The following is a 24,723-nucleotide window of genomic DNA, read 5'->3' on the forward strand; positions in this document are numbered from 1 at the left end:
GGTCTCTCTCTTCTAAGTCCCTGTTGGTAAATGATATAATAATTGATCAACGTATTGATTTATTCTGCCTAACAGAAACCTGGTTACAGCAGGATGAATATGTTAGTTTAAATGAGTCAACACCCCCGAGTCACACTAACTGTCAGAATGCTCGTAGCACGGGCCGTGGCGGAGGATTAGCAGCCATTCTTCCATTCCAGCTTATTAATTAATCAAAAACCTAGACAGAGCTTTAATTCATTTGAAAGCTTGTCTCTTAGTCTTGTCCATCCAAATTGGAAGTCCCAAAAAAACAGTTTTATTTGTTATTATCTATCGTCCACCTGGTCGTTACTGTGAGTTTCTCTGTGAATTTTCAGACCTTTTGTCTGACTTAGTGCTTAGCTCAGATAAGATAATTATAGTGGGCGATTTTAATATCCACACAGATGCTGAGAATGACAGCCTCAACACTGCATTTAATCTAGATTAGACTCTATCGGCTTTGCCTCAAAAAGTAAATGAGTCCACCCACCACTTTATCATATCTTAGATCTTGTTCTGACTTATGGTATGGAAATAGAAGATTTAACAGTATTCCCTGAAAACTCCCTTCTGTCTGATCATTTTTTTAATAACATTTACATTTACCCTGATGGACTACCCTGCAGTGGGGAATAAGTTTCATTACACTAGAAGTCTTTCAGAAAGCGCTGTAACTAGGTTTAAGGATATGATTCCTTCGTTATGTTCTCTAATGTCATATACCAACACAGAGCAGAGTAGCTACCTAAACTCTGTAAGGGAGTTAGAGTATCTCGTCAATAGTTTTACATCCTCTTTGAAGACAACTTTGGATGCTGTAGCTCCTCTGAAAAAGAGAGCTTTAAATCAGAAGTGTCTGACTCCATGGTATAACTCACAAACTCGTAGCTTAAAGCAGATAACCCGTAAGTTGGAGAGGAATATGGCGTCTCACTAACTTAGAAGATCTTCACTTAGCCTGGAAAAAGAGTTTGTTGCTCTATAAAAAGCCCTCCGTAAAGCTAGGACATCTTTCTACTCATCACTAATTGAAGAAAATAAGAATAACCTCAGTTTCTTTTCAGCACTGTAGCCAGGCTGACAAGAGTCAGAGCTCTATTGAGCTGAGTATTCCATTAACTTTAACTAGTAATGACTTCATGACTTTCTTTGCTAACAAATTTTGACTATTAGAGAAAAAATTACTCATAACCATCCCAAAGATGTATCGTTATCTTTGGCTGCTTTCAGTGATGCCGGTATTTGGTTAGACTCTTTCTCTCCGGTTGTTCTGTCTGAGTTATTTTCATTGGTTTCTTCGTCCAAACCATCGGCATGTTTATTGGACCCCATTCCTGCCAGGCTGCTCAAGGAAGTCCTACCATTATTTATGCTTCAATCTTAAATATGATCAATCTATCTTTGTTAGTTGGTTATGTACCACAGGCCTTTAAGGTGGCAGTAATTAAACCATTACTTAAAAAGCCATCACTTGACCCACTATCTTAGCTAATTATAGGCCAATTTCCAACCTTCCTTTTCTCTCAAGATTCTTGAGAGGGTAGTTGTTAAAACAGTTAACTGATCACCTGCAGAGGAATGGTCTATTTGAAGAGTTTCAGTCAGGTTTTAGAATTCATCATAGTACAGAAACAGCATTAGTGAAGGTTACAAATGATCTTCTTATGGCTTCGGACAGTGGACTTATCTCTGTGCTTGTTCTGTTGGACCTCAGTGCTGCTTTGATACTGTTGACCATAAAATTTTATTACAGAGATTAGAGCATGTCATAGGTATTAAGGCACTGCGCTGCGGTGGTTTGAATCATATTTGTCTAATAGATTACAGTTTGTTCATGTAAATGGGGAATCTTCTTCACAGACTAAAGTTAATTATGGAGTTCCACAAGGTTCTGTGCTAGGACCAATTTTATTCACTTATACATGCTTCCCTTAGGCAGTATTATTAGACGGTATTGCTTAAATTTTCATTGTTACCAGATGATACCCAGCTTTATCTATCCATGAAGCCAGAGGACACACACCAATTAGCTAAAACTGCAGGATTGTCTTACAGACATAAAGACATGGATGACCTCTAATTTCCTGCTTTTAAACTCAGATAAAACTGAAGTTATTGTACTTGGCCCCACAAATCTTAGAAGCATGGTGTCTAACCAGATCGTTACTTTGGATGGCATTTCCCTGATCTCTAGTAATACTGTGAGAAATCTTGGAGTCATTTTTGATCAGGATATGTCATTCAACGCGCATATTAAACAAATAGTAGGACTGGCCTTTTTGCATTTACGCAATATCTCTAAATCAGAAAGGTCTTGTCTCAGAGTGGATGCTGAAAAACTAATTCATGCATTTATTTCCTCTAGGCTGGACTATTGTAATTCATTATTATCAGGTTGTCCTAAAAGTTCCCTAAAAAGCCTTCAGTTGGTTCAGAATGCTGCAGCTAGAGTACTGACGGGGACTAGCAGGAGAGAGCATATCTCACCCGTGTTGGCCTCTCTTCATTGGCTTCCTGTTAATTCTAGAATAGAATTTAAAATTCTTCTTCTTACTTATAAGGTTTTGAATAATCAGGTCCTATCTTATCTTAGGGACCTCGTAGTACCATATTACCCCATTAGAGCGCTTCGCTCTCAGACTGCGGGCTTACTTGTAGTTCCTAGGGTTGTAAGAGTAGAATGGGAGGCAGAGCCTTCAGCTTCAGGCTCCTCTCCTGTGGAACCAGCTCCCAATTCAGATCAGGGAGACAGATACCCTCTCTTACTTTAAGATTAGCTTAAAACTTTCCTTTTCGCTAAGGCTTATAGTTAGGGCTGGATCGGGTGACCCTGGACCATCCCTTGGTTATGCTGCTTTAGACGTAGATTGTGGGGGGGTTCCCATGATGCACTGTTTCTTTCTCTTTTTGCTCCGTATGCATCACTCTGCATTTAATCATTAGTGATCGATCTCTGCCCCCCTTCACGGCATGTCTTTTTCCTGGTTCTCTCCCTCAGCCCCAACCAGTCTCAGCATTAGACTGCCCCTCCCTGAGCCTGCTTCTGCTGGAGGTTTCTTCCTGTTAAAAGGGAGTTTTTCCTTCCCACTGTTGCCAAGTGCTTGCTCATAGGGGGTCGTTTTGACCGTTGGGGTTTTTCATAATTATTGTATGGCCTTGCCTTACAATATGGAGCGCCTTGGGGCAACTGTTTGTTGTGATTTGGCGCTATATAAGAAAAAAGTTGATTGATTGATTGATTGACTCCTTTCTCCATTGTTTAGTGGAAATAAAACAATGGCTAAGGAATAACTTTCTTCAGCTCAATGCAGACAAAACAGAGACATTGGTTATCGCCCCTGATGCCCATATTCCAGGTATTCAACAGTACTTGGGTGACCTGGGCCAGTCTGCAAAATCAAGTCTTCGAAACTTGGGTGTCATCTTTGACAAAGATATGTCTTAGTACAGCATTGTAAACAGCTGACAAGGAAGTGCTTCTTTCAACTAAGAAACATCTCTAAGCTCAGGAAAATGATGTCACGAAATGATTTAGAGCTTATTATTCATGCTTTTGTATCAACACGTTTAGACTACTGTAACAGTTTGTTTTCATGTCTAAACAAGGAGTTGCGTCGACTGCAGTTGGTACAAAACTCTGCAGCGAGAATTCTGACACAAGCCAACAGGAGGACTCACATTTCCCCCATTTTAAAGGAGCTTCATTGGCTGCCAGTGTCCTACAGGATCAATTTTAAAATTTTGGTTTTAACCTTTAGAGCTCTACATAGTCAGGCGCCTTCCTATATCTGTGACCTCATCCAGCCTTATGCCCCTGCCAGGGCGCTGAGGTCTGTGGATCAAAAGCTGGTGATGGTTCCACGCACCCGTTTTTCAACCAGAGGCAAGCGATCCTTCCAGGTTGTTGCTCCCAGGCTTGGAACGATCTCCTGCTCTCTCTGGACTCTGTTGACACTTTTAAAAGCCAACTTAAGACTTCTTTTTTACACAAGCTTTTGACTTAGTTTTTTGGGCTGCTATGCTATGTTTTAACAGTCCTCGCCATTGTGTGGTGTAGTGTGTTGTCGGTACGTTGTATAGGTTGTGAAGCACCTTGTGGCTCTTGTCTGTGAAAGGTGCTATACAAATAAAGCTTACTTACTTACTTACTTACATACTTTACAAATGTTGTAATACAAACAAACTGCAATCAATCAAAACGTTTTTTTCCTCCCAAAATGAGATGTCCTGCGCTGACGTGGAGCAGCTGGCTGAGCTCAGCTCAGAGGTACGGAGAGACATTTACGCCAAATGTCTGAAGGATTTATTATTTTTATTATGTGCAGAGATCAAGGATACCAGTGACCAATTAAAATGTTCTTGACATAGACAACCTGTAAAAGCCTACTTTTAGTACACAGAAAATTCACAAGAGGTATCGATAAGGGAATCGATGAGGAATCAGATCGATAAGCAGAATCGATAATGGCATCGACATTGATAAAATCTTATCAATACCCATCCCTAGATATGAGTCTATATGCCAGAGGATAAAATATTTGAATCCCCCATTTTTGAAATTCAGAACTGATGAAGCTTTTCTGGATGAAATGCAAAGATGTTAAGGAAGGAAACAGATCCAGGTGACTTGACTCAAGCTACTTGAATTTGATTTGATTTTGATTTGATCGTTTATTTAGTCCTCATCGGGGCAATTCAGGTGCAGTCAGCAGTAAAAATTGCATTCATAAAACCACATCATACAAGTTCATAAAAACACAGCAGAATAAATATACAAAAAAACCAAGAAATAAGGTGCAAGTCAGTATAGACTTAAGTGCAACAGTGAGTCCTTAGATGTTATTTAGGAGAGCAATGGCTGTGGGAATAAAAGAGCTTTTTAGTCTGTTGGTTCTGCATCTGGGCATTACCAGGCGTCTGCCCAAGGGCAGAAACTTAAATTGTGGGTGCAGAGGGTGTGCCCAAGCCGCCATAATTTTCCTGGCTTTTGACACAACCCTTGTTTTAAAAAGGTCCATGATGTCCGTGCACTGAATTCCCATAATTTTACCACATTCCTTGACAATATTACAAAGACGGTTGCGATTCTTAAGGTTCAATAAGTTGAGCCAACACAGGAAGGAAAAGGTTAACACAGACTCCACAAAGCAACTGTAGAACATTTTCAGGAAGACACCATCTACGTTATAATTCCTACGTTTTCGCAGAAAGTGCATTCTTTGATGCGCCTTACTGCATACTGCATTAACCTGCAATTCAAAAGATAATTTATTGTCAATTTGGGTGCCCAGATACTTATAATTCTCAACATCATCTATGGGCTTCCCATCAATGGACATATGATTCAGAACAGGTGGTGTTTTCCTGAAATCAATGTGCATTTCTTTAGTTTTGTCCACATTTATATATAGAGAGGATGAATGGCACCACTCTAAAAAGTCCAGCAAGACCAAGCTATGGTCTGTGGAGTCATCACCGTGCAGAAGGGACAGGATAACTGAATCATCTGCATATTTTATGATGTGATGATTATCATGTTGGCTTTGACAGAGATTAGTATAAAGAACAAACAGCAAAGGAGATAAAATGCAGCCCTGAGGGACTCCAGTGGATGATACAACAGCATCGGAGACAGTTTCATTAACTCTGACTCTCTGCGATCTGTTTGTTAAAAAGTCAATAATCCATAAGATTAGGCCAACATCAATGTTCATGTCTCTTAATCGCTCTGCCAATACATGTGGTTGTCTGCAGTTAAAAGCGGAGGAGAAATCAATAAACAACATCCGAATAAAGGTATTTGCACCTTCAAGATGCTGCAAAGCCAGATTAAGTAGAGTGGAGATCGCATTGTGGGTTCCCTTCTTTTCTTCTTGTTTAGGCTTGTTTCCTGTAGGGGAGGTAGGTCTTTTTATAATGTGGTGTGTTTGTGCATTTGCCATCCACACTGACTCTTGGACTTTATTCCATTTGATTTCTGTTTAAATATTTTTTGGTACGTCCAGTGTGCTTTAATGTCCTTTTTTAGAAGCAGTTATTAAACGTACCACAGTCAACTTCAATTGTCCTTCTAATGATGGCAGTTAGACCCGGGTCACACCAGTCTTTAAGATAACGTGATACAGCTGAACTGGGTTGACCTGTGTCACTTGAGGTCATGCCAGATCAATGGCTCACCTCATTGTAAATGAAGAAATTTTCCAGACAAACCAGCTTCTAATTTCACCTTTTGGATAAAAAATTTACAATTGATAAAAAAACAAAAAAAAATTAAAAAAAACAAATGGCAGCCTTGATTTGTACATTTCATCTTGGGTCAGCTGATGTATAGAATATCACATGAAGAAATGGTTTATGGATTGAGGGAAAAGTTACATTCAATTCAAGTATAAATCAAGAAAATGGTAAAGATGTATTTGTTTCCTTTATATTTTGGCAGAGATGTGTCGGCCGTTTCCTGCCCTCCGTGCTGAGCACAAAGGATACTGAACACTATGTGCAAAACACATTTGAGTGTGACTGTGGATTATTATGGTCAGTGACAGAATTTAAAGTCACTTTCATGAAGTGCTGCAATAAATTTCATGAAAACCGGTATAAAACTGTCTTTCAGGGTGGATGTACACACTTTTTTCTTCAAAGTTTAACTCCAGACACTGCATGTCCACACAAAAGGAGGTTGGGCCTAATGTGGCCCACGGGGTGGCAGTTACCAACAAAGCTAACAATACAAACACAAAAGCTCATCTTTTGGAGCAGACTGGATGGACTCTAAATGTTGCTGGTGAGTTTTATACTTTTATCACCACATACATTATATACTTGTCATTATCTGTGTATTGTTGACCAAGAAACAAAAACATGCAGTACCAAGACCTGACCTGACACTAATGTGTACTACTACTGTGGAAACTTTACTCATGCAGTTAAAGTTTTCAGGATTTGAATGTGCAGATGAAATTCACTCATCTAAAACTCCACCTACAAACACATTTGGCAAATCTCACCTGTGGATAGGCGGCCCCAGACACGGGGAAAACGGTGGGTCGAGGGACATGCTGCAGAGGATGCCCCAGATACTGGGGGGTGCAGACGGTGGGGACATGGGCCTGGATAGTGGTATAGGGGTGCAGGCCCTGGCTGTGGGGGTGAGCCATGGCCTGCCCAGGCAGTCCATGTGGCTGATAAATGGTAGAGCCCACAGAGATGACGGGCACAACTGCTGCTGCTGTGACTGAGGCTGTAACTGTTGCAACCCCTGGAGACTCCATGTTTCCACCACTGTCAAGGACACAGCCAGACTCTGGGGGCCTTCTCCCCAAACCCCCATTTGCCCCACACCGCCCTGAAGTCTCCCGCTGCTGGGTTGAACCCCCACCCGCTGACTGCTCAAACAGCCAGTACCACTGGTGCGCCACCTCGAAGAGCACCTCAGGATACACTCCTCCACCCTTGGCCGCTTCCTCAACTGCCATGCAGGCCTTCTCCAGCATCACGTTGTCCTGAGGAGACGCCGACACATACGGAGGTGAACCAAACGAACGACGTGAGGAAATAAACTGACTTCTTAAACTCTGCTTACAGACAATCTGCAAGTTTCATCACGTTAAATAAGAAAACCCAACATTTAAAAACAATTCAACGAGTTACTTTTGCTACTTTTAAAATCTGACAATCTACATCTAACTAATAGAGGAAAAGATTAAACAAACACATGACTGTTACTGACATCAAACCATACCTGCTCTTTGCACTGCACCAGCGCTCTCTGGATTTCATTGGGGTTTAGCGCGTGGGCGTGCGGCAGACAGCTCAAAGCCAGCTCTGCTGCTGCCCGAACCATGTTGGGGTCCCGAGCCCGTGACGCTCTGTCCGCCAGGGAAGCCACCTCTGGAGGAGTGAGATGGCCATCCCAGCACTCCACCAAAATGTTGAGAGCAGCACTGCCAATCTCCATGGCCTGGCCTGGGAGTGAGAAGGACCCAATGTTAGAAAAACACAGGGCAGAAAAGTGAAAGGAAGAATCATCGTCCTCTGGATCTACGCCTCACCAGTGATCCAAGACACATGGGAGGAATAGGTCCTGGACAGCCAGTTTGGGGACACAAAGTTGTGGAGGCCCAGTGCATACAGGCCAATCTCAAAGGCACAGAGGTGCAGGTTTCGGTGGGGCCCCTGGTGGCCCCCACTGGCTGAGGGCTGGGTGAAAATGGACGTTGAGGAGTTTCCTCCAGCTTTGATCAGCACCGTCTTGGCAAGTTCAAAGTAAAAATGGGCTGCAGCCTCTGAAGGCTGGTTGGGCACATGAGGGGCGTGACACTCTGGACGACGCCCTTTGTACCTGGACAGAGGAGAAAACACAACACGGTCACTCTGTTTCTGGGTTATTTAATATTGGATGCACTTTCAGCAGCCTTCATGACACCTTCATGACATCAGGACCACTTAATCCATCATTACTGAGGAAATAAGTGGGTCATCATTTCAGGGATTAAAGCAAGAAAAACATATTCAGAATGATTTTTTAAAGTTTTTTTTAAACGGCCAAATCAAACTGTTCACCATCTACCTTTATATAGAAACCCTTTTGTGATTGCGTCCTAGAATTTAAAGTAAAACGAGGTGGAGACAGTTATAAGAATATCAGAATCAACAGAAATCTGCTCCCACTGTGGTGTTGTGTGGGCTGCTGAAGAGGAGGTACTGCTGGCCCACAACCACTAGAGGGCGCCCTGCCTGGAGTGCGGGCTCCAGGCACCAGAGGGCGCTGCCGCCTCACAGGAGTAGCCGGGGTGACAGCTGTCACTTATCACCGACGACAGCTGTCATCAATCATCTGATCTTCAGTGGTATATCAGCAAGACGGCATCTCCACCTCATTGCCGAGATATCGCTCTACGAAGAGGTAAATTCTCAGCTGACTGTATTTTGGAATAACTGTTGCTTGTGTGACTTGGACAGCATTTACTCTGTTCCTTTTTTCGACGAGAGGTGGAGGTGATTTCCCACCATACGTGTTGCTGGGTGCACACGCACCCACTTCTAACTGTGTTTGCTCCTCGCCAGCCAGTACCAGGTCCGACACGCGTAGGCAGTGGCCACCTGGGAGTTCGGGACTTGGCGGCTCCAGTATTCCCGGGGTTCGGTGGCGGTGGAAATCGTGTGGTTCCGGTTCGACTTGGACTGATGTCTCCTATCTTCTAGCCTGCCCACATAACACTGTGTATATTGGAGTTCATATTGTAATCTGTTGTTGTTGTTGTGCAATTTCACAACAGTAAAGTGTTGTATTTGGCTTTATCCATTGTCCGTTCATTTGCGCCCCCTGTTGTGGGTCCGTGCTCTTACACTTTCACAACATGTGGAGTGTTTTAAGTCCCGTCTTAAGGCCCACTTTTACTCCTTGGCTTTTAACACCGCGTGAGTTGTACGGTCCTTGTGTCTTATTTTATTTTTTTATTTTATTGAAATTTATTGTTTTATCATGGTTTTATTTATTTATGTATTATTTTATCTTATCTATTTTACTATTATTATTGTTATTATTACTATTTTGCGTGTTTATGCTTTTGCTTTGCAGCATTTTGGAGACTCAAGTCTGTTGAAATGTGCTTTATAAATAAAGTGGATTGGATTGAAATCTTTTAAAATGCAAGATTAAATATGAGCTGTGTTTGTTTTTCCTGGTCAAAAAAAGGTCTGATTTTCTCTTCATATTTAGAACAGGCTAATAGAAAACAAAATCACTGGCAAACAGAGAAAAAAGGCCCATTTTCTCTTATTCCAGACATGTAAGTACAGCGAGGTCAAAAAATCTGAAACTGTCGGATTTCGAGCGCCAACACTGGGGAGGGTGTGTGTGTGTGTGTGTGTGTGTGTGTGTGTGTGTGTGTGTGTGTGTGTGTGTGTGTGTGTGTGTGTTCAGAAGTGTTTAGAAAATGAGGTACCAAATGGTGCATTTTGAGCACAATTTTACGGATAAATAGAACAAAACCTCCATCTACATTTTACTTACATTCACAGCGTGAGTGTTGAGGTAGCAGGAAAAAAAACCTCAACTTTCCATGAGTGACAGAAGTCAAACCACAGCGAGGAGACAATTATACAAAATATGAAACTGTACAGTAACAAAGAGAAAACTGATTAAACAAAATTCAATTAAACTGAGGTTCAATAACAGAATAAATGTGTGGATTCAAAATAATGAGGTTCCAGATCAGTGGTGTCCAAAGTACTCCAGAAAGGGCCAAGAGGGTGCAGGTCCTCTTTGCAGGTGATTTCACTGATTAAATCATCCCATCTGCTCAAAGTGATGTTCATCAGTGAAACCACCTGCAAAGAGGACCTGCACCCTCTTGGCCCTTTTTGGAGTACTTTGGACACCACTGATCTAGAAGATATGAGGTAAAATAATCCATTTTAAAACTGCATATCAGTGCAGTTTTAGAATAAAACAGCTTCAATTGAACGAAGAAATTACTGAACCAATACAACACCTGAACCACTTGGGTCAGAATTTAACTGTTTCATTGTCATTTTAAGCTGTTCACAGACATTTCCAGGTTTGTCAAAGTAAAATCAGTTCACATTAAGGCCCCTTTCACACAGGACAGCAGCACCTGTGAGTCTGTTGTGTGGCCTAAAAGGCGCCCGATCCACAGAGGTGACGCAAAAACACTCCAGCAATCTCCTGGATCTGGACAAATGACACTGCTCCACCTGTTCATCCATCTGTCTGAGGTACATGATCAATATGAAAATAAGTGTGGGACAAAGTTTAGTTTAGTTTTTTAAGCTAACGTTAGTCTAGTCTTTAGTAGTCTATGTTGGCATGCTAACTGAACGGCAAACTAATTAAAGTGAATCTGTCTTGTTAAACCTTAATCACCATCAGCTCACTGATTTCTTGAGAATTGTTCAGTCTATAACCCAATAAATCTGTATCATATGTTTGTTTAGTTCTCAGATGTACCATATCAGACATTTTTTTAATTAATGAATTATTATATGTTCTTAGTTTCTTAAGGTTTTTTTTTTATTATTATTATTACGGGATGCTGTGTAAGAATAGTCACAATGTTCTATTACAGCTTTTTTTTTTCTTTTTTCTTTTTTTTTTTTTACAGGATTGTTTGACTGATTACTTTTTTGCACAACTGTTAAACTTTGGATTCTTAGTTTATGTTGAATTTTCCTCAGTTTGGTGGGCTCAGGGTCTCATCGCTGCTTTTTGCAGATGATGTGGTCCTGTTGGCTTCATCTGTCTGTGACCTCCAACACTCACTGGATCAGTTCACAGCTGAGTGTGAAGCGGCTGGGATGAGGATCAACACCTATAAATCTGAGGCCATGGTTCTCAGCAGGAAACCGATGGATTGCCTACTCCGGGTAGGGAATACAGCCTTGCCCCAAGTGAAGGAATTCAAGTACCTCAGGTTCTTGTTCACGAGTGAGGGGATGATGGAGCGTGAGATTGGCCGGAGAATCGGTGCAGCAGGGGCAGTATTGCTTTTCACTCTGCCATACTGTTGTGACGAAAAGGGAGCTGACCCAAAAGGCGAAGCTCTCGATCTACTGGTCAATCTTCTTTCCAACTCTCACCTATGGTCATGAGGGTTGGGTCATGACCAAAAGAACTAGATCACAGGTATAAGCAGCTGAAATGGGCTCCTCAGGAGGGTGGCTGGTGTCTCCCTTAGAGACAGGGTGAGAAGTTCAGTCATCCGTGGGGAGCTTGGAGTAGAGTCGCTGCGTCTTCACGTGAATGGGGCCAGCTGAGGTGGTTTGGGCATCTGGTAAGGATGCCCCCTGGGCGCCTGCCTAGGGAGGTGTTCCAGGCACGCCCATCTGGGAGGAGACCCCGGATTAGGAGTGGATTGGCTATTGAGAGTACTGGGATATTTCCCAGTGGGCCAATCAATAAATGGGCTGATGGCTGCCTGTTTTTTTTTTTTTCATGCTAACTCTCCTGGTCCAGGGAGAGAGTCATGCACCACCTGCCCACTGAGCTCAGCAGCAGCCTGCAGACACAGCACAGGTCCAGTGGCTTGTCTGTCAAAAAATTAACTGAACCAATTGTAGCCCTATAGACTACAGAGGCCAAGGAGTCCCTTCCACACATGCTCTAAACTCCCCCTCTCATCCAATCACCTTAAATGATGAGCAGTCATAACAAGAGAGAGAGAGAGGAAACAACACAGCAAAACATGAAAAACAAAGTGAGTCACAAAATCGAGAAAAGACAGAAAAGCGGTGCAGAAAAAAATAGCTCTTGCTACTGATGCTGGTAAGAGCAGAAAAATTTCAGAGATGTTTGCTGCCTGGCAGGGGGCCAGAGGGTCCGTCAGCAGCAACAGGTGGTGTTGGTCTGTCGGGGTCAGAGAAACTGAGGCTACCACTGCCATGGAGAGAGAGAGAGACAGAGACAGACTTTTTGACTTTTAAAATGCATTTATTTCTGCCAATTACTAATTAAAACAATGACATAACATCAAGCGCCACAACAACAGATCCGAGTCGTCCATGGGCAGCTGCCCCCTCTCAGCTCACAGAGTGCCCCCTAACGTCCACACAGCCTCAAACTCCTCCAGCTCCCCCACCAATGAGCTGTATGCAAACTCCAGCCTGATGCGCGCCCTTATCAGTCGCTTCAGCAGGAGTTCAGGGTCTGTGCAGCCTGTGCCCACTCTCCAGTTCCTCTTTGTTATCCAAATACTCATCTTGGCCTGTTCCAAGGTGAAGTTGGTCACTACTATATTGCTGCAATGCGCCCCCGAGAATTTTGGTCCAAGCACAAAAAGTTCTTCAGTAAAGTCTCTCCCGAGTCTCTGAAACCATTGTCCTAGGACATTAAAAGGAGACGTCAGACAAGGGCAGGTCAGCCACAGGTGTTTCAGAGTCTCCTCTGCTGAGCAGAAGTCACGCTGACTGCTTGAGCCTGAGTCAAAGTGGGCCACATGTCTGTTCGTAGCCACGGCCCCGTGCACCACCCTCCACTGGAGATTAGCACAGCGTTTCTCAATAGGAGGGCAGTACAGGGACCTCCAGCTGCCTTTGAGAGACGCCCCCGGGGCCAACACACCCGACCACCTCGACTCCGCAGTGGCAGCCAACTCGGCTCTGTGGTGGACTTTGGTGACCATCATTTATGTGTCCTTCCTTTCCACTGTAGCCATGTCCAACAAAACTGGGAAAGACAACAATATTCCTGTTGGCTCTGGCTGCACTCCTACGACACGCACAGATAGTGAAAGAAATGGCACAGGGTGGACCAGCGGACAGAGTCTGTAAATTTCCAGGGCTTCTCTGAAGTGTGGCCGGAGCCCGCTGCATACCTCCCGCAAAAGCCGTTCCATCACTCACTGAGACCTGATCCCAGTCTCCTGACTCAGCTGGACTGCACTTTTCCAACCGTCCTCTGCCCTCAGGTCAGCCAGCCTGGTCAGCCCTGCCACTACAAAGGCTTGTATCAGTTGGGGAGGTTCCACCAGGCCACTGCTAATTACAGGATTTTGAAAAAGAGGCTCTTCTCCTGCACATCCAATATGGCTCCTCCCGTGAAAATGACAGCACCGAACTCCAGGCTTTCAGTACAGAGTGGTAAAAACCTGTTGTTCCCCCAAACTCCACACCAGTTAGGTCCATCAGAAACAAATGTCTGTAATAACCAAGTCCTCCAACTTTGCGAAGCAGGATGGCTGCCATGTCTGTTCACAACTGCTGTGCACTGTAGAGCAGCCGCTGCACAGTTTGTAAACCAAGGGCCACCACTCAACTGGTGATGTCTATCAGCGCCTGCCCGCCTTCGTCTAAGGGCAAGTGCAGAACAGCTGCCTTCAGCCAATGGAAACCACCCCAGAGAAAAATCCACCAGCTTCCTCTGTATTTTCACCACCACAGAGTCCGGAGGCTGCAGAACGGTGAAATGATGCCACAAACAGGAGGCAGCCGGGATGTTAACCACCAGAGTCCTCCCCCTATAAGACAGTGTCCAACGAGACAATCAGGCACTCACCTTTTCCACAAGGCCCTCCCAGTTTTTCATTTGGAACTGGTCGCTCCCCAGGAACACACCCAAGTACTTGAGCCCCTCTGTGCTCCACTGCAATCCTGCTAGAAGGATCGGTCTCACCTGATGGTCCCACTGACCGAGGAGGAAACCCTCACACTTGGCCCAGTTCACCTGTGCAGATGAGGCCCATTCATACAAAGACAACTTTTGTCCTAAAGTGTCCAAGTCTTCCTGTGACGATATGCATGCTGTGATATCATCTGCATACAGCGATATATGAATGGGCGCTGAGATTTGCTCCACCACCAGGCCCTTCAGCCCCCTCCTGAGCTGATGTAAGAGTGGCTCAATGGCCAGCACATAAAGCATCCCAGACAGAGGACACCCCTGCCTGATGACACTTTGCATCTTCATGGGTCAGCTCAGCCCTCCCCCCACTCTGAGGAGGACCATAGCCCCCACATAGAGAGCACCAATCCATGATGTAAAGACTCTGGGGAATCCGAATGCCCTCATGGTGTTAAAAAGGTACCAATGAGCCACTCTGTCAAAACCTCTCTCTTGATCGATTTATGAGTCCAATATCCAATTTATTGAATTTTGCTACTCCAATAATATCCCAAACTAGAAAAATACTGCCCATGATTGAACGACCAGGTATAGAATAAGTCTGTGTATAATGGATTACTGAATCCAAACAGTTAATCAACCTATTAGAAAGTACTTTCGCAAGGATTTTGTAATCTGCACATAACAGAGAAACTGGCCTCCAGTTCTTTAAATCTGTTAAGTCCCCTTTCTTTGGCAGAAGGGACAAAACTGCTCTGGAACAGCTGCCAGGGAGCCGTCCTTGCCGCAATGCTGTAGTGAAGACCTTGTGCATGTCAGGACCTAACAATGTCCAAAACGTCTTGTAAAAATCCGGTGGAAGCCCGTCGAACTCTGGGGCCCGCTCAACGCTGAGCTCCTGTACAGCAGTGGTCATCTCCTCCAGAGTAATGGGAGAGTCCAGGATGGCTGCTTCAGACTCCTCCAGCTGTGGAAGGCCGTCCAGAATCTGTCACTGACTATCTGCATCACAGTCTCTGGCCCCAAATAATTCAGTGTAGAAGTGAATGGCCTCCTGTCTCAGGAGTACAGGATCGGCTGTGACCTCCCCGTTGGCAAGTCTCAGGTGCATAAGGTCAGTGTTTGTCTGAGTTCCTTTCTCTAAATTAAAGAAGTACTTTGTTGGTGCATCTTTGTTTGTGATGCTGGTCACTCTGGTCCTCACTAACGCTCTCTTTGCCCTTTTGTTCATAAACTGCCTCAGTGCCCCCTTCCTGTGTCAAAGCACTGCTACCTCCTGTTCCTCTGACCACTCCGTCCTCCAGAGTTGCCACCTCTCTCTCCAGCTGCTCCAGACACTCCCTCTCACTTTTGTAAGTATATACAGAAAACTGCTGAACAAACTGTCTAATTTGACTCTTCCCCACCTCTCACCACTTCAAGATACTTCCAAAGTCCTCTTTTGTAAGTCTCCACTGCTCCTAAAAGTCCCCAAAGGCCCTAACAAAAGCCCTGTCCTGTAGGAGTTTTACATTAAGGCACCAGTAGGGGCAGTGAAGAGCCTGTCCTGGAACACAGTACTCTGTTATCACCAAATGGTGATTTGAGAATCCAACAGGAAGAATTTGTGCTTCCTTTATTTTACTCTGATGAGTTTGATTGGTGTAAATTCTGTCCAGACAGGCCGCACTCACACTGCCCCTCCCAGCGCGGACCCATTAATACTGCCGGGCCACAGGATGGCGCTGCCTCCACGTTTCAACCAGGTCATTCTCCCTCATTACACTGTCTAACAGCGAGGCCACTCTAGGGTGGGACTGGACTGTGTCTCTGTCTAGAGGGTGTGTCATACAGTTCCAGTACCTGGCCACCACTATGACAGAATCACCGTTATAAGTTTTCAGCTGTCGGTTCAGCATGTGTAGAAGCTGAGCCCTATGGACGGGTGAGTTACAGTGAGGAAAATAAGTATTTAAACATCCTGCGGTTTTGCAAGTTCTCCCACTTAGAAATCATGGAGGGGTCTGAAATTTTCATCTTAGGTGCATGTCCACTGAGAGAGACATAATCTAAAAAAAAAATAAAAAAAATCTGAAAATCACAATGTATGATTTTTTAATAATTTATTTGTCTGTTACTGCTGCAAATAAGTATTTGATCACCTATCAACCAGCAAGAATTCTGTCTCTCACAGACCTGTTAATTTTTCTTTAAGAAGACCTCTTATTCTGCACTCTTTACCTGTATTAACTGCACCTGTTTGAACCTGTTACCTGTAAAAAGACACCTGTTCACACACTCAATCAATCACACCCCACCTGTCCACCATAGCCAAGACCAAAGAGCTGTCTAAGGACACCAGGGACAAAACTGTAGACCTGCACAAGGCTGGGATGGACTACAGGACAACAGGCAAGCAGCTTGGTAGAAGACAACAACTGTTATGATTATTTATTAGAAAGTGGAAGAAACACAAGATGACTGTCAATCTCCCTTGCTCTGGGATTCCATGCAAGATCTCACTTTGTGGGGTAAGGATGATTCTGAGAAAGCTCAGAACTACACAGGAGGACCTGGTCAATGACCTGAAGAGAGCTGGGACCACAGTCACAAAGATTACATTAGTAACACATGATGCTGTCATGGTTTAAAATCCTGCAGGGCAGCAAGGTCCCCCTGCTCAAGCCAGCACATGTCCAGACCCGTTTGAAGTTCACCAGTGCCCATCTGGATGATCCAGAGGAGGCATGGGAGAAGGTCATGTGGTCAGATGAGACCAGAATAGAGCTTTTTGGAATCAACTCCACTTACCATGTTTAGAGGATGAGAACAACCCCAAGAAAACCAACCGTGAAGCATGGGGGTGGAAACATCACACTCTGGGGGTGCTCTTCTGCAAAGGGGACAGGACGACTGCACCGTATTGAAGGGAGGATGGATGGGGTCATGTATTGTGAGATTTTGGCAAACAACCTCCTTCCCTCAGTAAGAGCATTGAAGATGGGTCATGGCTGGGTCTTAAGCATGACAATGACCCCAAACACACAGCCAGGGCAACTAAGGAGGGGCTCTGTAAGAAGCATTTCAAGGTCCTGGAGTGGCCTGGCCAGTCTCCAGACCTGAACTCAATAGAAAATCTTTGGAGGGAGCTGAAACTCCAAACCTGAAAGATTTGGAGAAGATCTATATGGAGGAGTGGACCAAAATCCCTGCTGCAGTGTGTGAAAACCTGGTGAAAAACTACAGGAAACATCTGACCTCTGTAATTGCAAACAAAGACTACTGTACCAAATATTAACATTGATTTTCACAGGTGTTCAAATACTTATTTGCAGCAGTAACATACAAATAAATTATTTAAAAAATCATACATTGTGATTTTTGGATTTTTTTTTTTTAGATTATGTCTCTCACAGTGGACATGCACCTAAGATAAAAATTTCAGACCCCTCCATGATTTCTAAGTGGGAGAACTTGCAAAATCGCAGGGTGTTCAAATACTTATTTTCCTCACTGTATGTGCATATTTATTAATAAAAACAAAATGTGTATCTCTAATTATACCCTGAACCACCTGCAGTCTCCCTCCACCTCCAGGTGAGAGGCTCCACCTAAACCTACCTGGTCTGAAACCATGACTGTCACTCACATTAGAGCTGTGGCTCATGAACAGTGGGCCTGGCCACACCCCCCTCCAGTCTGCCTCATTATCTGCAGTACTGTGTGTCTCCTGTAGGAGGCGCACATCAATATGTTTAAGTTTCATCAGCTCCACTACAGCTGTCCGTCTTTCCTGATCTCTGCCTCCATTAATGTTGAGTGTAGCTATTCTAAGGCTCTCCACGGAAAAAAATAAAGAAAGAAGAGACGGAATACACAGATTAAACACCAACGTGCAGCAACCATTAAAACCCTTCAGAACTCCCCTTCTCCTCTCGCTGCTTTTTTTTACCCGACTCACTAATTTAGACAACCTGTATCTTTTCTTCTGACTCAACTGATCAATGCCCACCTGTTTTTCAATTTTCTTAAGTGACTTAATAAAAACATCCAGATCGGGGAAGAAATCCTGCACATTCACAGTCTTTTTGCCTTAAGTTGTGTCCAAAGAGTCATTAATATCTGTGACTGAATAAAAGGGAAGCTCATCAAGCCCCGCCTCCTTTTAGAGATCTGACAGCTGAGACAAATTATCATCCATGTCCTCCTCCTCATCTTCACCCTGTGTAACTCTACTGCCCCCCACCGCCCCACTGCACCACAGACAGACAGGGACAGACAGACAGACAGACAGACAGGGACAGACAGGTTACCTCGGCTGGTGGTGAGCAGCTGACTTGTGGATGAGGGGATTCTGACTGTTTAATTAAAACAAAGCAGCACCTCATAGCAAAGTGCTATGAGGTGAGGACTGTGGACTGTGGACTGCACAGTGGACTGTGGACTGCACAGTGGACTGTGGACTGCACAGTAGATGGACTGTGGTGTCTTACAACTATATCTAGTCATCGCAAGTATTGGAAATCAATACCAAATTCATATCCTGACTAACTGATTAGTTGCTTTATTAATAACCACTTAACCACTATTTTTTACTTTCATTAAAGGATGCCACACATTAACACAGATGATGTGCTGTGGTTTGAGCAGGCAGATCTGCTGTTTTCACAGTTTTTGATCATTTCTACCTGTAATGACGTCCCCCAAATCAGGTCACCAGAGTTCAAGTGTTAAAACGTGTCAACACGCACCAACACACCCAGAGTCCAATTTGTTCATGAAGGACTTTGATCTAACAACATAATAGACCGGGAGCTCAGATAGACTACCACCACCCCCAACAAAATGCCACTTGATTTTTTTTCAACGTCTATAATGTCCCTAGTGGACATTTGAGTGGTGACAGGAAAATAACTGATTCCCGATGTACTTTGTGGCTCAGTATTCACCTAAAGGTTAAAAGCTACTTGAGTGCTCTGGGGGTTGGTAAGGTCAGACCTTACCTGTGTGAAGTGCTTTGAGGCAACTCTGTTGTGATTTGGCGCTATATAAAGGAAAATAAATTGAAATTGAAAAAAGTGCTGTACGTGGGCCGAATTTTTGCACTTTTTCACCTTCTTTAAATACCTATACATATAATATCAACCATATCCATCTATATATTTCTGAAAAGCACATTTTCTCTACATTAATATGATACCCATCTAATTTCTGCAGGATAAAATGGCACTTCTCTCATGGCTTACAGTCCAACCATATACAGAGCACTTACCTGGACCAAAAAAATCTCCAAAAATTTTATGAATAGTTTTTTAAAAACTGAAGTATCAAAGCCTAGATTAAGATGAAGATGTTCATGGCACTTATCATATACAGTGAAATTTACTAAGAAAATGCATTTACCTTCTCTGTGATATGTCCAAAGGTATAACGTTTTGCAGTGTTTTACTCACAGACAATTCTAGAATGATGATTCATATGTCATGTTGACCACTGGTGGCCATCGACTGTTACAGTAAAACACCTGCATACATATGACTCATGATGCAGTACACAAATTACAAGTATTTCCTCTGTTGTCATACTTTATTGGCTATACATTATGTTGAGCTGTAAAAAGTCTTTGTCCATTGTTCAGATCATTATCCTGTTGTTTTTCATCCTTTCATTCAAACTCATTTCTTTTACGTCAGCGTGCTCAGACTTATTCCACACTGCTGGGTTGTTAATTTCCAATTTGTAATCCCTTAAATCATGGTGTCTGTCTTTCACAGGGCTGAGGAGGGCTGTGTATTTGTCCCATCCCGTGTGTGTGCTCTCTGAGGAACCCAGAGTTGTCTTCCCTGCTGCCGGTGTCCTGATGTGCTCTAACCAGCATCCTCCTTGTAGAGTAATCCATGTACTTTCCTCTTTTCTTGGCTATCTATTATACATTTATTTAAGTCAAGACTTGACAACTTGATATTTTTCAATAATCACTTAAATAATGCACAAATCCTTTGTTGTGTGTCTTTCATGGGGCTGTCTTTGTCATGTGACCTACAGCACCTTGCTGTCAGCCTGCCAATGCCAGGACAGTTTCACCACCTATGAGTGAGTGAGTGAGTGATAAATAAACACTCTTGAATCTTAAATCTTTTCTCCAGCATCCATCTTAAGACCACGTGAGCAACAAACTGTGTTGCCATATGTTTGTCCCCGTCCAGCCCTGCCCAGGAGTAGGTGGAGACATTATATTATAACACCTCGGGATCCCCCAGACACAGGTGGTTAATGTGGCCTGGGAAAGGGAAGTTTGGCATACCCTGCTGGAGCTGTTGCCCCTGTGACCTGATCCCAGATAAGTGGTTGAAGATGAGTGAGTGAATTTTCCTGTATCTTCGTATTTTAATGTTCCCAATTTTTTCATATTTCCCCCTATTTTTACTATCAGGGAAATGGTTTGAAGACTGATCCTGGAAGAGACCTTAAACCACTTCCTGTCACAAGCCAGGAAAGTCGTTGGGAACGCCTTGAGAATTCCTGCCACAGAGAGGAGGATCTACCAACAGGCGATCAGAACACCACAAAACACTTCACAACTTCCAGAGGTGGAACTGCACAGCAGAACATCCTGTCCCACTGGAAGAAGAGAAGATCACTGCTGTTCAAAATGTGAAGAAAGTGGGCTCCAACAACTCCACCCAACAGGCCTGAGCTGCACAGGAAACCTTCTTCTGGTTCCTCTCTGCAAACCCAAACCTGCTGCTGCTATTCAAAAGAAAAGAAAGACTTTCAAAGCTCTCTGTCTTTCTCTGGTGGCTACTCAGCACTGGGCCTTATCTTGTAGGAGATGAGGACATGTCTTTTTCTTGAGGACAACTTTGGGCACCTTCTGAACACTGAGCTGCTCTTTGCCGAGAGACCTCTCCCTTGTTATTTCCCAATTTATTGGATGTCACATTTGTACGACTTGTACGTTGTTTCTGTACAGCTACCGCACCGTCCCAGGAGTTCTTGGAGTCATCTTCAGACAATGTGAGAGTCCAAGGACAGCAGGTGACGTACGGCATATGAAGGCTACGGAGACAATTTAGGATTTAACTGACTGGAAACACCTTCATAACAGTATCCAAACAAAACCGAATCAACTCGGGCTGTGAAAATAACTTCATGACATCTAGGACTGAGGACTTCTATCTGACCTGGTTCCTCATCATGATTCTAACAGTTGTATCCAAATTCCTCATTACAACTGACAGACTGATCTGTTCTGAGGTCTTTCCTTAAAATGGTAAATGGTCTGCATTTATATAGCGCTTTTCTGCATCAGACGCTCAAAGCGCTTTACAATAATGCCTCACATTCACCCCAATGTCAGGCTGCTGCCATACAAGGCGCCCACTACACACCGGGAGCAACTAGGGGATTAAGGACCTTGCCCAAGGGCCCTTAGTGATTTTCCAGTCAGGCCATGATTTGAACTGAGGATCCTCTGGTCTCAAGCCCAACACTTAACCACTAGACCATTACCTCCCCAGCCTTGTCTGCTTTCCTTTTACACCCAGGAATCCAAAGAAAAGAAAAGCTGCTCTTACCTGCTGGTGTCAGTGCTCTTGGCCCTGGCCCCGCCCCCTGCCCTGCGAGAGCCGCTGGAGGAGGAGGAGCCCAGTGAATCAGAGGAAGAACTGCTGATGCTGTCGCTGTCCTGACCTCTGCCCCAGGATGCTGTGGCCCAACCACCCCGGACTGGCCGCCGGCTGAGGGTGGGAGAACTGTCCGAGGTCGTCTCTGGAGCGCTGCTGTCGATGCTCGCCATTCCTGTTCAGACACCAGTCACGTCACAACATGCTTTACGGCAGGTTTGTCTTCTTTGACGGATCTGTACATATTGTCATTATTTGGGGGTCCTGGTATTCTACCAAATGCATGTGTCCTGTCAGAAAAAAACTTCCAAATGGCCAAAGCCAAAAACTGCACCTCCAACAACGTGAACAGAAGAAAATTATTTCTGAACAAAGCTTATTAGCAGCTTATGTTTTTCTTTGAGACTTTGTCAAAAAGGATATCAAACGATTAAACTTTTGCCTGTTGAGGTGATTACCCGTGTGCTTCTTCTTCTGTCGGACAGGTGAGCCCCAACAGCGCTGGTTGTACCCGCACCGCACCCCCAGTGCCAGGCGGCTGGGAACTGTGGCCTCGATCTTATACGGTGCTGCTTCATTCTGTTGGTCACTTGATGGAGGCACATCTGACACAAAACCGAAAGTAACATGAGCGGAAAGAACTTTTACACACAAAAGATCAAAAAAATGATTTGCAGGGAAATATGAAGGCAGGAGAATGACATTATATCTCCATGAAACAGTTAAGGGGGTCAACAATTCTGCAGGAGTCAGCAAAGTCCAATGTCCATGAAGGAGCCCAGAACCACAGCAGGACCGAAGCCTAAACAGAAACTCCCATAATGAGACACGAAAACCAGCCAGCGGAAAATACACGGTCAATCCAAAGAGCACCAGCACAGGACGGGTCCAGGCCCAATCCCCCAGCAGGCCAAAGGCCAACATGTGCCACCCAGCAGGGGAAAGAGACACACCCCGAGCAAAAGAAGAGCCCACCAACTCAAAGACAAACCAGTGTCCTTCCAAACACTCCCAGCACGGACCACCCAGACAGCAGAGATGGAACGCCTACCCACATCCAACAACCATCGTCCAAAATACAAGAAACCTATCAAGTACAGGTGTGGGGAGGTGATAGTGTCGTGGTTAAGCGTTGGGACTGAGACCAGAGGATCCTTGACCCTCTGTTCAAACCCCTGTCAGGCCAGAAAATCACTAAGGGCCCTTGGATATGGTCCTTAAAGTGTAGGTGACACAATATGTAATGACTCTTTGGAGCATTCAAGACTACAATTAAACAGTTTGAAAAGTATCCTTTCCTTGTATGCAGTTACTAAAGAGATAAATATTTGGATTTGAACTGCGCAGCACTAAAAACCAGGAACCATTCTGTGTTCTGAACTCTGCCGATATCGTCGCTGTTGTCAGACTGAAGGTTTTCCTCCAAGGTTTCTTCTCCCTCCTTGTGGTCTAAATAAGGTTCCAAACCATCAGTCTGTATTTCACACAGCTTCTTCACAAACACCTTCAGACTGGACTTAAAAAAAAAAACAAAAAGCTCCACACTAGAAAAAAAAATTGCCTGAAAACAGCTCGACCTCCACCGTGTTTACAGTTGATTTGGGTTTGAATCAGCAGGTGGCATTCTGGTGATGACGTAGTAATACAACCCCTGGCAAAAATTATGGAATCACTGGCCTTGGAGGATGTTCATTCAGTTGTTTAATTTTGTAGAAAAAAAGCAGATCACAGACATGACACAAAACTAAAGTCATTTCAAATGGCAACTTTCTGGCTTTAAGAAACACTATAAGAAATCAGGAAAAAAAATTGTTGCAGTCAGTAACGGTTACTTTTTTAGACCAAGCAGAGGGAAAAAATATGGAATCACTCAATTCTGAGGAAAAAATTATGGAATCATGAAAAACAAAAGAACGCTCCAACACATCACTATTGTAGGTTGGAGCCTTGTCATGGACCATTTTCTTCAACTTCCACCAAAGATTTTCAATTGGATTAAGATCCGGACTATTTGCAGGCCATGACATTGACCCTATGTGTCTTTTGTTTTCACAGTTTTTGCTCTACGGCAAGATGCATTATCATCTTGAAAAATGATTTCATCATCCCCAAACATCCTTTCAATTGATGGGATAAGAAAAGTGTCCAAAATATCAACGTAAACTTGTGCATTTATTGATGATGTAATGACAGCCATCTCCCCAGTGCCTTTACCTGACATGCAGCCCCATATCATCAATGACTGTGGAAATTTACATGTTCTCTTCAGGCAGTCATCTTTATAAATCTCATTGGAACGGCACCAAACAAAAGTTCCAGCATCATCACCTTGCCCAAAGCAGATTCGAGATTCATCACTGAATATGACTTTCATCCAGTCATCCACAGTCCACGATTGCTTTTTTTCTGTTTAGGTGTTAATGAAAGCTTTCGTTTAGCTTTTCTGTATGTAAATCCCATTTCCTTTAGGCGGTTTTTTACAGTTCGGTCACAGACGTTGACTCCAGTTTCCTCCCATTCGTTCCTCATTTGTTTTGTTGTGCATTTTCGATTTTTGAGACATATTGCTTTAAGTTTTCTGTCTTGACACTTTGATGTCTTCCTTGGTCTACCAGTATGTTTGCCTTTAACAACCTTCCCATGTTGTTTGTATTTGGTCCAGAGTTTAGACACAGCTGACTGTGAACAACCAACATCTTTTGCAACATTGCGTGATGATTTACCCTCTTTTAAGAGTTTGATAATCCTCTCCTTTGTTTCAATTGACATCTCCCGTGTTGGAGCCATGATTCATGTCAGTCCACTTGGTGCAACAGCTCTCCAAGGTGTGATCACTCCTTTTTAGATGCAGACTAACAAGCAGATCTGATTTGATGCAGGTGTTAGTTTTGGGGATGAAAATTTACAGGGTGATTCCATAATTTATTCCTCAGAATTGAGTGAGTCCATATTTTTTTCCCTCTGCTTGGTCTAAAAAAGTAACCGTTACTGACTGCCACAATTTTTTTTTTTGAT

General features: G+C 43.8%; 1 protein-coding gene across 1 annotated transcript in view; it reads right to left on the reverse strand.

Annotated features, from left to right (window-relative positions):
- zswim8 (zinc finger, SWIM-type containing 8) overlaps nt 1-24,723 on the reverse strand; it is a 171,664-nt gene that overhangs the window by 33,383 nt on the left and 113,558 nt on the right. The window contains exons 18-22 of the mRNA XM_034184232.1: nt 22,167-22,313; nt 21,661-21,883; nt 8,076-8,365; nt 7,766-7,989; nt 7,032-7,526 (exon numbers count right to left, since the gene is read on the reverse strand). Coding sequence (XP_034040123.1) covers nt 7,032-7,526; nt 7,766-7,989; nt 8,076-8,365; nt 21,661-21,883; nt 22,167-22,313 — 1,379 coding nt within the window. The remainder of the gene's footprint in view (nt 1-7,031; nt 7,527-7,765; nt 7,990-8,075; nt 8,366-21,660; nt 21,884-22,166; nt 22,314-24,723) is intronic.

Source organism: Thalassophryne amazonica, chromosome 13 (genome assembly GCF_902500255.1).
Source record: "Thalassophryne amazonica chromosome 13, fThaAma1.1, whole genome shotgun sequence".
Taxonomy (NCBI): Eukaryota; Metazoa; Chordata; class Actinopteri; order Batrachoidiformes; family Batrachoididae; genus Thalassophryne; species Thalassophryne amazonica.